Consider the following 12,994-nt stretch of genomic DNA (forward strand, 5'->3'; position numbering starts at 1 on the left):
TAGTCTTTCTACAAAGATTCACTCGTTAACTTTCATTCTTTCTTTATGCTTCTCTGGGTCTGGCTTTGTGGCTTTCTGTCTTGCTTTCTGGCCAGAGTCGTATCTGAAGCGTGTCTACTGGCCAGTTACATTGAAATGCTATCGGTATTGTCTTTAATTCATGCATGTATCTTTAGTACGATGATAGCACGCCCCTTTCCCTCCCCTCTCCATACTATTTTTATGGCTTTTTCGGCCACCTGCGAACTGGAGAGACTTCCATTCATCCATTGTGGCCCGAAAGTGAAAGAAGTGAGGGCCAGCATCGCCCCACTGGGAGTTGATGGGAAATCGAAATTAATTGGCGGGTATTCACCTCGAATCACCTCAGTTGGGCGATTCACTTTCCTACCAATAATCAGATACATTTTGTGGATCTACTTGCCACAACTTTCGATCCAAGAAACAAAGATACTTTTCATGCAATTATCACCGAAAGCCGTTGAGAGTGGGAATGGAAGGGAAGTATCTTTGGTTCTCGATAGTTGAGGTTGGGATTTGGGGATTTGAGATACAAGATATGATTTTAGATTAAAAATATACAGAGAGATTAAAGCTTAAATATTAAATAGCTTGTGAAAACTATAGAAACCTTTGGGGAACTATTTCAGAGGTTCTCGATGTTATGGTTCTCGAAACTTCAGAAATATCTCTAGAAAGTAACAAGATAGTTAATATTTTTGAAGAAAAATAGTTATATAGCTATAGTTTCTATTAAAAATATTCAAGATTAAAATGGAACTGGGAAGAAAGGCTTAAAAAATCTCCAAAGTCTGCTTATGATCCTTGGTTCTTGAAACTTTAGATAGTAAGTATCTAGATATCTATATAGTTCAGTAAAGTATCTAGTATCTAGTTTGGAGATGCCCTTGTCTCCCTCTCCCTTGAGCTCTATCCCACACCCACAATTGTGTCACACACACACTCATAGGCACTGTGGCCTACACACACTCATACAATCACTCACTCCAAGCCACAACAACAACGTCGTCATCGTCATCGTCGTCGTCATCGGCGTTGTCACCATCGTACCGCCATACCGCCATACCGTCATCGCTCCCCACTCTCCGTGGGCTTCTCAGCCTTTTTGAGTTTTTTTCTGCTTTTGGAGTAGGCATTCAAATACGCCCCGAATACCCCTTTTGCACTGAGAGAAAATATTAGTCACTTTGAATTAAATATGGATATGATTTGTAGGGGAACTGGGATGGATGATACGATGATGTCAGTAGATTCGAGCTGATATCTTAATTGAATAATATTTATGATATAGATATATTATATATAGATATATAGATAGATATATAAACAGATATTATTACAGATATTCCAGATATATGTACATATATAGATTAGTTATATCTATCTTATAACTTAAAAGAAATCTTGAAATATCTCAAAATGCCATCACATCTATAGCATTATATCGTATCTCTACTATATCTGACTATCATATCTATAGAATAATATCTGATACGAGATTTAAATTATTTTCAAATAATCTCCTATAGTATCTTATATCATATCTTGTCGTATCTTTTTATATCAGTTCATTTCCTATAATATCATATCTATACTATATATCATAATATCATATCATATACACAATTATAATACATAATTCTTGAGACTATCCTATACTATCCTAACTAATATCATATCTCATACCATCATATACATAACTATATCCCCGAATTCTTTGAATTCCTAGCCAATATCATATCTTATACCATCATATATGTAACTATATCGCAGAATTCTTCAACCTATCCTTGATAGAACCATAAAACATGTATTTCGGGCCACAAACTAGATGAAATTCAGATCAAATCTTATAGATATTGAATCTTCCGATATCATACGCCCTTGATTTGTAGTTCATGGATATATATTGAAATTCTTCGAGTGTATTTTCAAAAATAAAAGCAAAATAAATTTTATTCTCATTTTCATTAACGCTGCGTTGAGAGTTTTTTTTCTGTTAATTTTTTTTTCTCTGTGCCATTTCATACTTTTTTGTTTTTTGTGTTTTTTCTTGTTTTTTTTTGTTTTTTTTTGTTTTTTTTTTTGTTTTTTTCAGCGCATTATTAATTATGACGACGGGGCTCGCTCAAAAGTTATCTAACCGTTGCCGGGAACGGTCGGGCCTTTTATTTTCCGGAAGTTTCAGAACGCGCCGCCGACAGCCCCAAGTATCGGAACTACATCATCTTTAATGTTTGTCCCAAATACCGTTTTCTTTTTGTTTTTGTTTTTTTTTCTCGCGAGGTGAAAAGTTAAATAATACAAAAGGAGAGAGCAAGTGAGAGAGAGATATTGGCTTTTGGGGAAATTAGCCAAGTGAGTGAGTGAGGAAGGAAAATTAAGAGAAAGAGCCAAGAAGAAGAGTGGCTGCCGAAGAGAGTGGCAGGCTGGGGAGCGAGAATACGTTCTGGAGACTCGAGTGAGTAATCGACACAAATTATAAACACGATGATGTATAATTCAACAATTCATTGGCATTGTATTGCCCCATGGTGGAAGGGGTGGGGGAGTGCGGGGGGCCAAGGGCGGTCGACATACAAAATACTTGCCCGATGATGACAGCACCTGCGCGTGACGTCATTGTCCGCCCACCGGTGGGCAAGGTCAGAAAAGAAGAAGAGCCGAAAAGCCAGAAAGGAAGAAAACAAAAAAAAAAAACAAAAAGTCCTAAGCGGAAGGAGTTCCTAAAACTACATTCTCACAAAGCCCGCGCCCTTATACACTGAGAGAAAATAGGGGTTATAAAGTAATAATAAGAAAAATATTTGAAGTCAATAATACTAATAATAGTAAATAAAAATAAAATAAATACGATAAATATTCATTGAAAATTTTTACAAAAGAAAAAAAAACAATTTGTCATTTTAAATATGATATTCATATGATATATATTTATGAGTATATATACCTATACTCATGTATATAATATATATATATTATTATAAATATTTGATATATGACCAAAATATATCACATATCTCCTTGAATTTCCCCAAAAGTTGACTCACTTCTTACAGCGACTTACAGAAAACCCCAATGAGTAACTTCTTTGTTTTAAAAATTAAACATAAAATCAAAACAAAGCCCTTATTTTCTCTCTGTGTAGAGCTCACATGTGGGTGCATTTTTGGATGCATTTCTTACTTTTTTTTTTAAACTTTCACGAAAACCTGTCGTGATCACTTCAGTTTATTTATTTTTTATTGAAATCGAAGCCCTCAGGGGCCCTTATCTCTACACTGAGAGAAATTACAATGTTGTGCATTTAATTGAGTAATCCAAACAATAAAAAAATAAATAAACAAAAGCCCAATGAGATGGCTATATTTGGTGATGTTTCGAATTAACATTTTCGCGGCTGAACTGTTGGGAGTTGGCTGTTGGACCCCAAAAGTTTAACATTCGATGGGGAAATGTTAAGTGTTATCGACAGCAGAGGGTAGATGACTAGGAGCAGGTTGGGTATTCTACTGTTTTTAAGATTTAAATGTATTTTTTTTTTAGCTTCTATTCGTTTTAAATTATTTTTAATTAATAATTCTTATGAATATTTGAATTAATTTTTGTTTATTTTACTTAAAGGCAGTGTCTTAAAGTGGCTTTAATCCTCTAACTAATTTTAAAAAGTTTTTTAAACCAAATTGATGAATATTTCATTAAAAAAATAGTGAAATTATATATTTAATAATTTTATTTATTAAATTACAAATTATATTTTAACCAATTTATTTTATTTCCTCATCGTTATGCATACCTGTAGCTTGTAGATTATGTCATTTAGTTACTCGTTTTAGCGGCTTTCATAATTTAGAGCGAAGGGGGGGGACCCCTAAGGGGGTCTCTGTTTCGGCGCCCATGTGCGTGTGTGCCAATTTGTGGGTTTGGTTCCCGAATCGCGATCGCAGCAGTTAGAAAGCATGGCATTCCATTCCATTCCACAAGCCACCAAAACTGCATAACTCCCCCCCCCCCTCCTCTTATTTTATTTATTTTCCTATTTTTTATTAATTTATTCTTCTGTTTTTATTTTCTTGTTTGTTTTGTGCTCATTCATTCAGTCATTTTTGGGGCCATACTCTCGCTAATAGGCTTACACTCCCCCCGGACCGCAGCTCTTTCTCCAAACTGGTCCCCCGATGTTGGTCAAGTGGCGATTCCCGAGGACTTGGCTTCGTTTGCATACCCGACCCCCCCTCCCCTCCAGAGACTGGCAGCTCCATGAGCGATCTTCATTATCGCCAGCGGATCGCGACTCGATCGGGTGCGCCAATTACCAATTTTGTGTCATCGCCTCCCAACCGGTCCCATCCACTCCCCTCCCCTCCCCACCCCACCTAACTCTCAAATATTTGACAGTCGCTTTAAATCCGCCTAGCCCAGTTTAGCTACAGTAGAACCCTCCTAAAGAGGACCATAAAATACGATTGGGGTTTGGATGAGAAGGGGATCTTCCTCTAAGATGGAGCCAGGGATGTGGACCTTCAAAGGTCTAAAGATAGTCCAGCACTTATCATACAAGATACTTAGCCCCTGTTCACCTTAGCCAAGCTCCCCTGTACTTGTCGAAACCTTCTTTTTTTGGAACCAGAACCAGAACTGAAATCAGCGCCTGATCGACTCCCCACGACTCGTCCAACCCGCTCAGTGGCTCCGGAATCGGTTAGTCTGGGCCCGTCCAGGTCTCCGATGGCCTGGCCTAGTCTTGGGGCTTGGTGGCTTGGTGGCTTCGGTGGGGTTCTAGTGGCAGCTCCGTTGCCTGATCCAATTTCCCAATCATGCAAAGTGGCTCTGGCTTCGATATCGGGTTTGGGTCTGGTGGTCTGGTGGTCTGGTGCCAGTTCGGGTATTTCCAATTTCCCAATTTCGCCAGTGTGCCAAATTAATTGGGGGAACGTGACTTCCAAAGCTCCTTTCTGGGCGAGGAGGGTGGGGGGGCCAGTGGGGGAGGTGGGAGGTAATTGGAATGCCCAAAGGCGACCCCAAAAGAGAAAGAATGCAGTTGTCTAGAAGTGCACTCTACTTTCGGGTCTCTGCTTGGAAAATGATGGAAAGAGCTGTGGAAAGTCTATGGAAAATGGTCTCAAGGGGGGGGTTCGATAGGGTTTTGGACCATAAACTGGGGAATTTGGAGTCCGATCGGATGTAAGGTGTTGATAGGGTTTTAATCTTGAAATAATTATTATTATTAATATAATAGGATAGAAATAGTCTACAAAAATAGACTAAGTTAATGATATACTTGTAGACTTATAGACTAGACTAACTTAATGGTATAATATATATACTAATGATATACTATAAAGGCAGCTACCTATAATGGTAGCCTTCGTCTATCTGAGTTGCTAGTTCTTAAGGGATGGTATAATCTTGTATTAATTATATCATAATATGATCAGGATGGTATAGGGCTCAGATAAGGTTCAGAAGTTCTAATCATTGAAATAATAACTGGAATATAATCGGGTTATAATGGTATAGGACCTAGATAAGGGTTAACACTTGGGTCTTAATTCATTCCTTGTCCAATAGTCTGTTGATAATATTATCAAAATAGGTTCAAGATGGTATAGGGCTAAGGTTGAGCCTCAGAACTAAGGTCTCTATCATCTTTTATTCTAATTATTGAATAATAATCATATTATAGATGGATTAAGAGGTAAAGAACCCTATAATAAGGTTCGAAACCTTAGAAAAGGTCCTAATGGCCAAGATGGTATAGGGAAGATATAAGCTTCGAAACTCAGGTCTCTACCAACTTTTATTATTATAGTCTTTCAATAATATTATTATCATAGATAGATGTTACCTTTCTGAACTGGACTTCCCTTTGGGCTTATACTTATGCTGGGCTTATGCTTATTATATACTTATATATTATATATTATTATTATAATATTATATATTTTAGGACCCATTTAGTCCTCCTTCCCTCCCAAAATATCCATCAAAGACGAATCCAATTAGAAACCAATTCATGACAAGGCCAATGACCTTGAGATGCCGGCCGGTGACCAAGTGGCATGTCGGGAATGACCTTAACCCGGCACCCGTGGTATGGGGCTTCCTTTGTTGTTGTTTTCCCTTCGAGATCATACAAGTACTAGATATATAGCTAGTATATATACCACCTATGTATCTGAGCAATGGGCTTTAGTTTTTTTTACTTTTGGCGACGCCTTCGATTTTCGCCCATTTGCGCAGCAGCTCGACACATTTTCAAGGCAAGTCACGAGCGCCACTTGCAAATTGAAGAAATCCGCCCAGAGTCGCCTCCCCTGGCCAAGTGCCCCCCCACCCCTCCGCCCCGTTCGAACCTCGTTAACCCCCTTATTATTATTTATTTCATTTTTTTGCTCTCTCTCCCTCTCTCTGCCTCTCACTCAGGTGTGCCAGCTGATTGATAATTGAGGGAGACTCGCCGCCTGGGAGAGTGGGAGAGTGCGAGAGAGCAGCATCCCAGGCCCCCGAAAGAGAGAGCCTGGGGAGCCACATACCGTTTGGCTATCACTAAATTATACAGTTGGCGATTGCCTCTTTTTTCGATGCACTCAGAGATATTTTGGGGGTGGTAGAGTAATTAAATTTAATAAAATATATATTCATTTAAATGTATGTTTTTTTTAAAGAAATTTGATAAGAACTTTATATTGAAATTTATATTAAATCTTAGTATATAGTTAAGTATAAATTTCTTATCAAAATTCCTTCTAATTCTGAGTGTAAATTTCTTGAAAAAATATTTATTTGATTAGAAATTTCTTATGAAATATTATAAATTATATGGAATTATATAGAACTTTTTGTTTAAAAATATTTAGTCATTATTTTTCATTATAAAGAGAGAGTTCAACTTTTTCTTCGAGTGTCTAACAAGAGTAGCAGCAAAGAAAGGCAAAGAGAGAGGTATTTGAAGAGGTAGAGGGCGAGGGAGAGGGAGAGCCAGGTGAGCAAGTGCCATTGGATGCTCAATTGCGGCTTGTGTTGTTGTAGTTGCTGGTGATATTGCTCGACCATAGTGTTGTTGTTGTTGTTGTTGTAGCTCCTGTTGCTTGTGACGTTGTTGTTGTTGCTGTTGTTGTTGTTGTTGGTGGGTTTGGTGATGTTGCTGGTTTGGCTTTGGCGCTTGCTAATGTGTTGCCATTGCCGTTGGCCGTTGTTGGTTGGACGTAGTTGGTCGGTTTGGTCGGTTTGGACGGTTTGGATGTTTGGATGTTAGCGGGTCGCGACAGCCTTCTCTCGGCCAGCAGAGCAGAGCTCTGCCGTTTGCCGTTTTGCGGATTTTCATAGTTCAGTGCGCTTTCCAGTCGACAACGCGACACCACCGCCAGCGACAGCGCCATGAGCTCTAGTATATAGGCTCTCCTCTCGCCCGAGCATCCCGTCTAAATATAATCATCTTTATTTGTGATTTATTTAATCAACATCCCAGCCAGCAGGCAGAGACACAGCATCATCGCACCACCCACCTCCCATCCGCAGAAGCAGAAGCAGAAGCGGGGGCGACCGACGACACCAGCCAGCCATCGATGGAAAAATAAAAAGGAAAATCAGCGGCAATTGCTCTTGAAAGCGAAAGAAAGTGCAACAAAGTGCGGTTATCGGCTATCGGTTATCGGCAAATTGATTAAATCAGTGCACTCGACGCCACAAAGTGCCCCCCCATAGCGGGGAGGGGAAGGAAGGGCCGGAAGCTGCACTCAAACGATAGGAAGGGAGGGTGTCTCTAACCTGCGACAGTTTTCCCATAAAAATTATCACACTACGGGCTGATGGCTTTTGAAACCAAACAGGAAAAGGCAATTAAAGACCTCCTTTGATGTTATCGGTTGTCATCAAAAGTTGCAAATCATCGGAAAGTAATCGAAATTCAAAGAAACCTACAAATATTGGGTTTTAAATAATAGAAATTGATGATACATATCTCTAATCAGTGAATTACAAGATTTGGATAAAGAAAGCACCTTAAATGCTATCGATAGTCATTTAAAATGGTGAAAATCATCGGAAAGTAATCGAAAAGTGGACCAAAACAACCAACTAATGTGTTTTTGTTGAAAATTGTTGAGGATATATCTCTGTAATTAGAGAATGTGAAGTATTTGCATCAAAAACCTCCTCAAATGTTATCGATAGTCATCGAAATTGTGAAAATAATCAAAAAGTAATCGAAAAGTGACCTAAAACCTCTAAAATTATTGATGATATCTATTTAGTCAATAGATCTAATGTTCTTTGGATCTAATAACCCCCTCAAATGTTATCGATAGTCATCGAAAGTGTGAAAATAATCAAAAAGTAATAGAAAAGGGGCCTAACACCTCCAAAATACTCAGTTTAAACTGAGAATTATTGATGATATCTATTTAGTCAATAGATCTAATGTTCTTTGGATCTAATAACCCCCTCAAATGTTATCGATAGTCATCGAAATGGTGCAAATCATCAAAATAACCTAGCCACCCCACAAAGCCCCCCTCGCATGTGTTGTAATTACAACTCGCCAAAGAAAACCAACAGAAACCCCGAATATTAATGACATATCGGTGGCTTTATCGGTGAATGCTATTGCGTTATGTTATCGGTGGCATTTGGTATTCAAGTTTGAAGAAACATCGGCTGATGAGTGTTATGCGTGTTTTGTTTTCGTTATTTTGTTGTTGTTTCGGTTTCTTCGGCAAGGTGGCTGTGTTATGCAATGCCGCAGTTTGACGAATCTTTCCTGAGCGACTGTGCGCTGGCCGAGCGCTGGGGCTTCTACTCCTATACCCTCAAGCCCCCCCCACCGCCGCTGCCGCCGCCGAGTTCCAAGCACGACCATCATGAGGAGGAGCATCATCACCACCATCGGCAGGTGAAGAAAAAACAGCGCCAATCATGGTCGCCCCGAGACGGCAACAACAACACCAGCAGCCACACTCCAAGCACCACCGGCAACACGTTGCACAGCATCAAGTTCCACAGACGTCGAAAATACAAAAAGCTGCCACGATTGGCGTCGCTATCAGCGCCACTGATACCCCAAGAGATGGACGTGGATGCCACTGACATCACCGCCATGGAGACGCCGCTCCCCAGCCCACCTGTGCCGCTCAAGAATGCGGTGTGCCGTAAGTGAAAGCTGCCCGCCCAAGGCACTTCGGAGGCCCCACCAGGCCCAGCCTAGCCAGCCCAGTGGACAGCCCCCTTTGGCTCGTTTTGCTATCCACTATCCACCATCCACTAGGCACTCCAGGTTCCACCTCAAAGCTAACAAGTCTAATAGTACAGACTATCTGATACCCCGTACTTGTCTTTGTTTTTCTATAAAAGTTTGGTGTTTTTAATATAAATCTTAAATCAACTATAAGAGTTTGAAGCTTTATATTATATCTATATCTATCAGTACTATATATACTCTACGACTTTACAAGTACTTGGTATTATCAAGAAGAAGAAAACTATAAAAAAATTAAAAATTGCAGAAAACAAATAGTTTTTTCGCTCCAACGAGTTCCACTTGCAATTGTTTTGTGGTTTGGAAATTGTTTTGAGGGCTATACCCCTTTAGGTTCAGAGATACAGTGCTATCGGAGATGTTTTTAGTTTTAAAATTAAGATATTAGTGCTTAAATAATAATTAATTGAGAAATAACTAAAAAGAAATGGTTAGAAAAGCACTCTCTCCTTGTAGGATGTTTTTCAGAAGGGTAGTAGTAATATTTAACAACAAAAACATGAATAGCTATATGGCTATAGCTATAATGAATATTTAACTAAATTATAAACAAAAATAATTTATTTAAATAATAGCGCCCTCCTCCTCGATTCTCATAGGTGGCACCTCAGCACCCTTTAAAAAGTAATAAAAAAAAATAAAAATAATTATTAAATATTAAATTAATAAATAATAAATAATAAATAAAAATAGCGCCCTCCTCCTCGATTCTCATAGGCACTTAAGAAACCCAAAAAAAAATAATATTAAAAAATAAATAAATAATAAAATAAATAAAATAAGTTTAAATAACTAGTTTAGGTACCTTCTTGGAGTACCTCTCTCCTCGCTTCTCATAGAAGTTGCTGAAGATACATTCCATGGTGTATAGCTACCTAAAATGGATGGATACCTTCCTTCTCATAGAAGGTTATCAGATTCTTAATATTAAAATATTAATAATATCTTAATATTAATCTTATAATACATTATAACCTTATTTCAAATATTACTATTTAGAATTCAAAGAGTATTGAAGCATAGGCCCTGAAATAGGCCTTCCCTCCCTCTTTCTTTCTAAATCCCCCTCATAATATTTAATATTAAATTGTATTTAAATATTTAAACTAAGAGATTGGCTTGGGAAATGCCAAGCATTCCCTCTTTCTGTAACATAGTGGCTCGATAATGGCTCTGCTTTGTTTTCCCAAGAATGCAACTTAGCTTCATGATTGCCACATTTTGTGATGCAACGCTTTTATGGCTTTGTGTTTATGGTTCCTACTGGCGCCTACTTGGTATTTGAATTCGAAAAGCGAGAGAATCAGAGGCGGAACTCATTGTGGCCAACACCCGCTTCTGGTCAACACCTGCTTCTGGCCTTATTCGCTCCAAGAATGTTGATTTTTGGCGATTTTTGGCAACTTGACTTGCGAATCGGGAATTTGACTTCCAAAATCGGCCATTTCGAGGGCTATTATTAGGAACTGAGTAATCATGCGGATCCCCTCTCTCTCCTTACAGACGGCAGCATCAGTTCTCCATCCACGCCCGGCACCTGCTCCAGCGGAGGCATCGGCGGCAGCGGCGGCGGCTGCAGCAGCAGCAGCAACAACAGCCTCAACAGCGGCAACAGCTACTCGGCCGCCGCGTCCACGACCTCCAGCACACCCCCGCCACCCACGCACCACAACACACCCGGAACCCCAGCCGGCGGAGGCGGCGGAGGAGGAGGCAGTAGAGGGGCCGGAGGAGTACCACCAGCACCGCCCAGTGCCGGGTCGTCGGGGCACAAGAACAGCCTCAAGGGCACGAAGCTGGCGAGGAGGGCGCGCTCCTTCAAGGACGACCTGATCGAGAAGATCTCCCTGATGCGGACCACCAACAACACCCTGGGCCGCTCCCACTCGCCCCACAGTCCCCGCTCGAAGCACGGCTGCAAGCCCCCGCCCAGCAACGAGGAGGTGCAGCGCTCCACCCAGACCCTCGAGACGCACGTCAAGGACATCTCCAACGCCCTTAAGCACTTCCGCGATGTCATCCTCAAGAAGAAGCTGGAGGTGCTGCCCGGCAACGGCACGGTTATCCTGGAGACCATTGCCAGCATGTACTCGGGTGAGTATCCCTGCCTTGCCTGTAGAGGACCCTGTACTGACCATCCCCCCCTTTCCAGTGATCCAAACCTACACCCTGAACGAGAACAGTGCCACCATGAGCTCGGCCACCCAGCAGGTCTACCAGAGCCTGGGCAAGCTCATCAAGCTCTGCGACGAGGTGATGCTCTCCGAGGAGAGCGGCGAGTGCGCCTCCCTCAGCAACGAGAACGTCCGCGAGGTGATCGATCTTCTCGAGGACGCCGTGCGGGTGAGTACTTGGCACAAGCTTCTCCCTCATAGAACCCCTAACCATCGCTCGGAATCCCTTCCAGAATCTAGTGACCTTGGCGCAGGGCAAGCTGAAGGAGCAGGACCAGTGCACCTTCCGGTACAGTGGCTCGGGCCTGGGCGGCATTGGAGCGGCGGCCGAGATCACGGGCGCCGTGACCGCCTCCCCGGGCATAGCAGTGGGCAGTGGCGGACCCGGCACGGGCATCGGCATCGGATCGGTGGCCAGCATGCGGGTCTCGGCCGCGGAGTCGGCTGCGGCGGCGCAACGTACCTCCCTGCCGGACATCGCGCTGACGCCCAAGGAGCGCGACATCCTGGAGCAGCACAACGTGAACCCGATGCGCGGCTCCCACAGCACCGAGAGCATCCTGCGCGACACCAGCCCCCCGCCCAAGCCGCCGCTGCCGAACCGGGCCAGCAACCCGCCGCCCCTGCCGCCGAAGCGTCGCAGCCAGCAGGGCGGAGCGGCGGTCGGCGGCCCTGGCCCGGGAGTGGGGGTGGGCTCCTCCTCGTCCACGACGTCCACCTCCAATCAGGCCAGCCCGCTGCCCTACGCCCAGTCGCACAACATCAGCCTCAACTCGGACCTGGACTGCAGCTCCAACATCTCGCTGCTGAACTACGGCGTGGATCAGTAAGCTCGAATCGAGAATGACCCCATCCAGAGACTAAAGTCCCCTACCTCCCTCTTCCTTGCAGCCTCTCGGTCCGGTCGCGGTCGCCGGACGAGAACAGCCAGTGCTCCTTCGACTCGGCGCTGAACCACTCGCGCGAGGAGGAGGACCAGCTGCGCCAAATGCCAAAGATGCCGCCGGCCCTCGACCTGGACGTGGACGTGGACGGACATGGCGGCGACAAGATACTGAGCTACAGTGAGTATTCCAGCCACAGCCATCGGCCCGCTGTTGCCTCGACTCAAGTGGTGGCCTCCGACCTTCCCACTCCCAAACCACGTTTAGAAGGCGAACTGGCCAGCCTACCGGTCGCGGTGGTGGCCGCTGCTGGAGGACAAGCACCCGGACATGGACTCGGGACGACAGAGGCTGCATCTGGTGGCGCTACGGTGACGGCTGGTGGCGGGGAAAGTAACACGGAGCTGCGCAAGGCGGCCGCGGCACTCACCATCAACCGCCATTCGAACGAATCGGGTACTGGCTATGACCTATTGTACTACCACTTCCGCTACTACCACTACTAGCTTCTACTAGCTCCTGCTTTCTGTAATATCCGCTTGCTTGGTTTTTCTTTGAGTGTTGTGTAGCCTTCGCTTCCTTAGTTTTGTTCCCTCAGTGTGTTCCCTCCTCCAGCCACCTCAATCCACTCTAATCGGATTCGTTCTCCTCCCTGTACA

At 43.0% G+C, this 12,994-nt stretch overlaps 1 protein-coding gene across 5 annotated transcripts in view; it reads left to right on the forward strand.

Moving 5' to 3' along the window:
* The window catches only part of C3G (C3G guanyl-nucleotide exchange factor), a 28,631-nt gene that overhangs the window by 8,355 nt on the left and 7,282 nt on the right, over positions 1–12,994 (forward strand). For 2 of the 5 annotated variants that reach the window (XM_070281691.1, XM_070281687.1), the window contains exons 2-5: positions 10,781–11,371; positions 11,430–11,620; positions 11,685–12,277; positions 12,343–12,791. In XM_070281691.1, the coding sequence (XP_070137792.1) occupies positions 10,781–11,371; positions 11,430–11,620; positions 11,685–12,277; positions 12,343–12,791 (1,824 nt within the window). Of the gene's footprint in view, positions 1–8,484; positions 9,171–10,780; positions 11,372–11,429; positions 11,621–11,684; positions 12,278–12,342; positions 12,792–12,994 lie in introns of those variants that run through there. The other 3 variants (XM_043210026.2, XM_070281682.1, XM_070281690.1) reach the window with 3 other exon arrangements.

This window comes from Drosophila bipectinata, chromosome XL, assembly GCF_030179905.1.
Source record: "Drosophila bipectinata strain 14024-0381.07 chromosome XL, DbipHiC1v2, whole genome shotgun sequence".
Lineage (NCBI taxonomy): Eukaryota > Metazoa > Arthropoda > Insecta > Diptera > Drosophilidae > Drosophila > Drosophila bipectinata.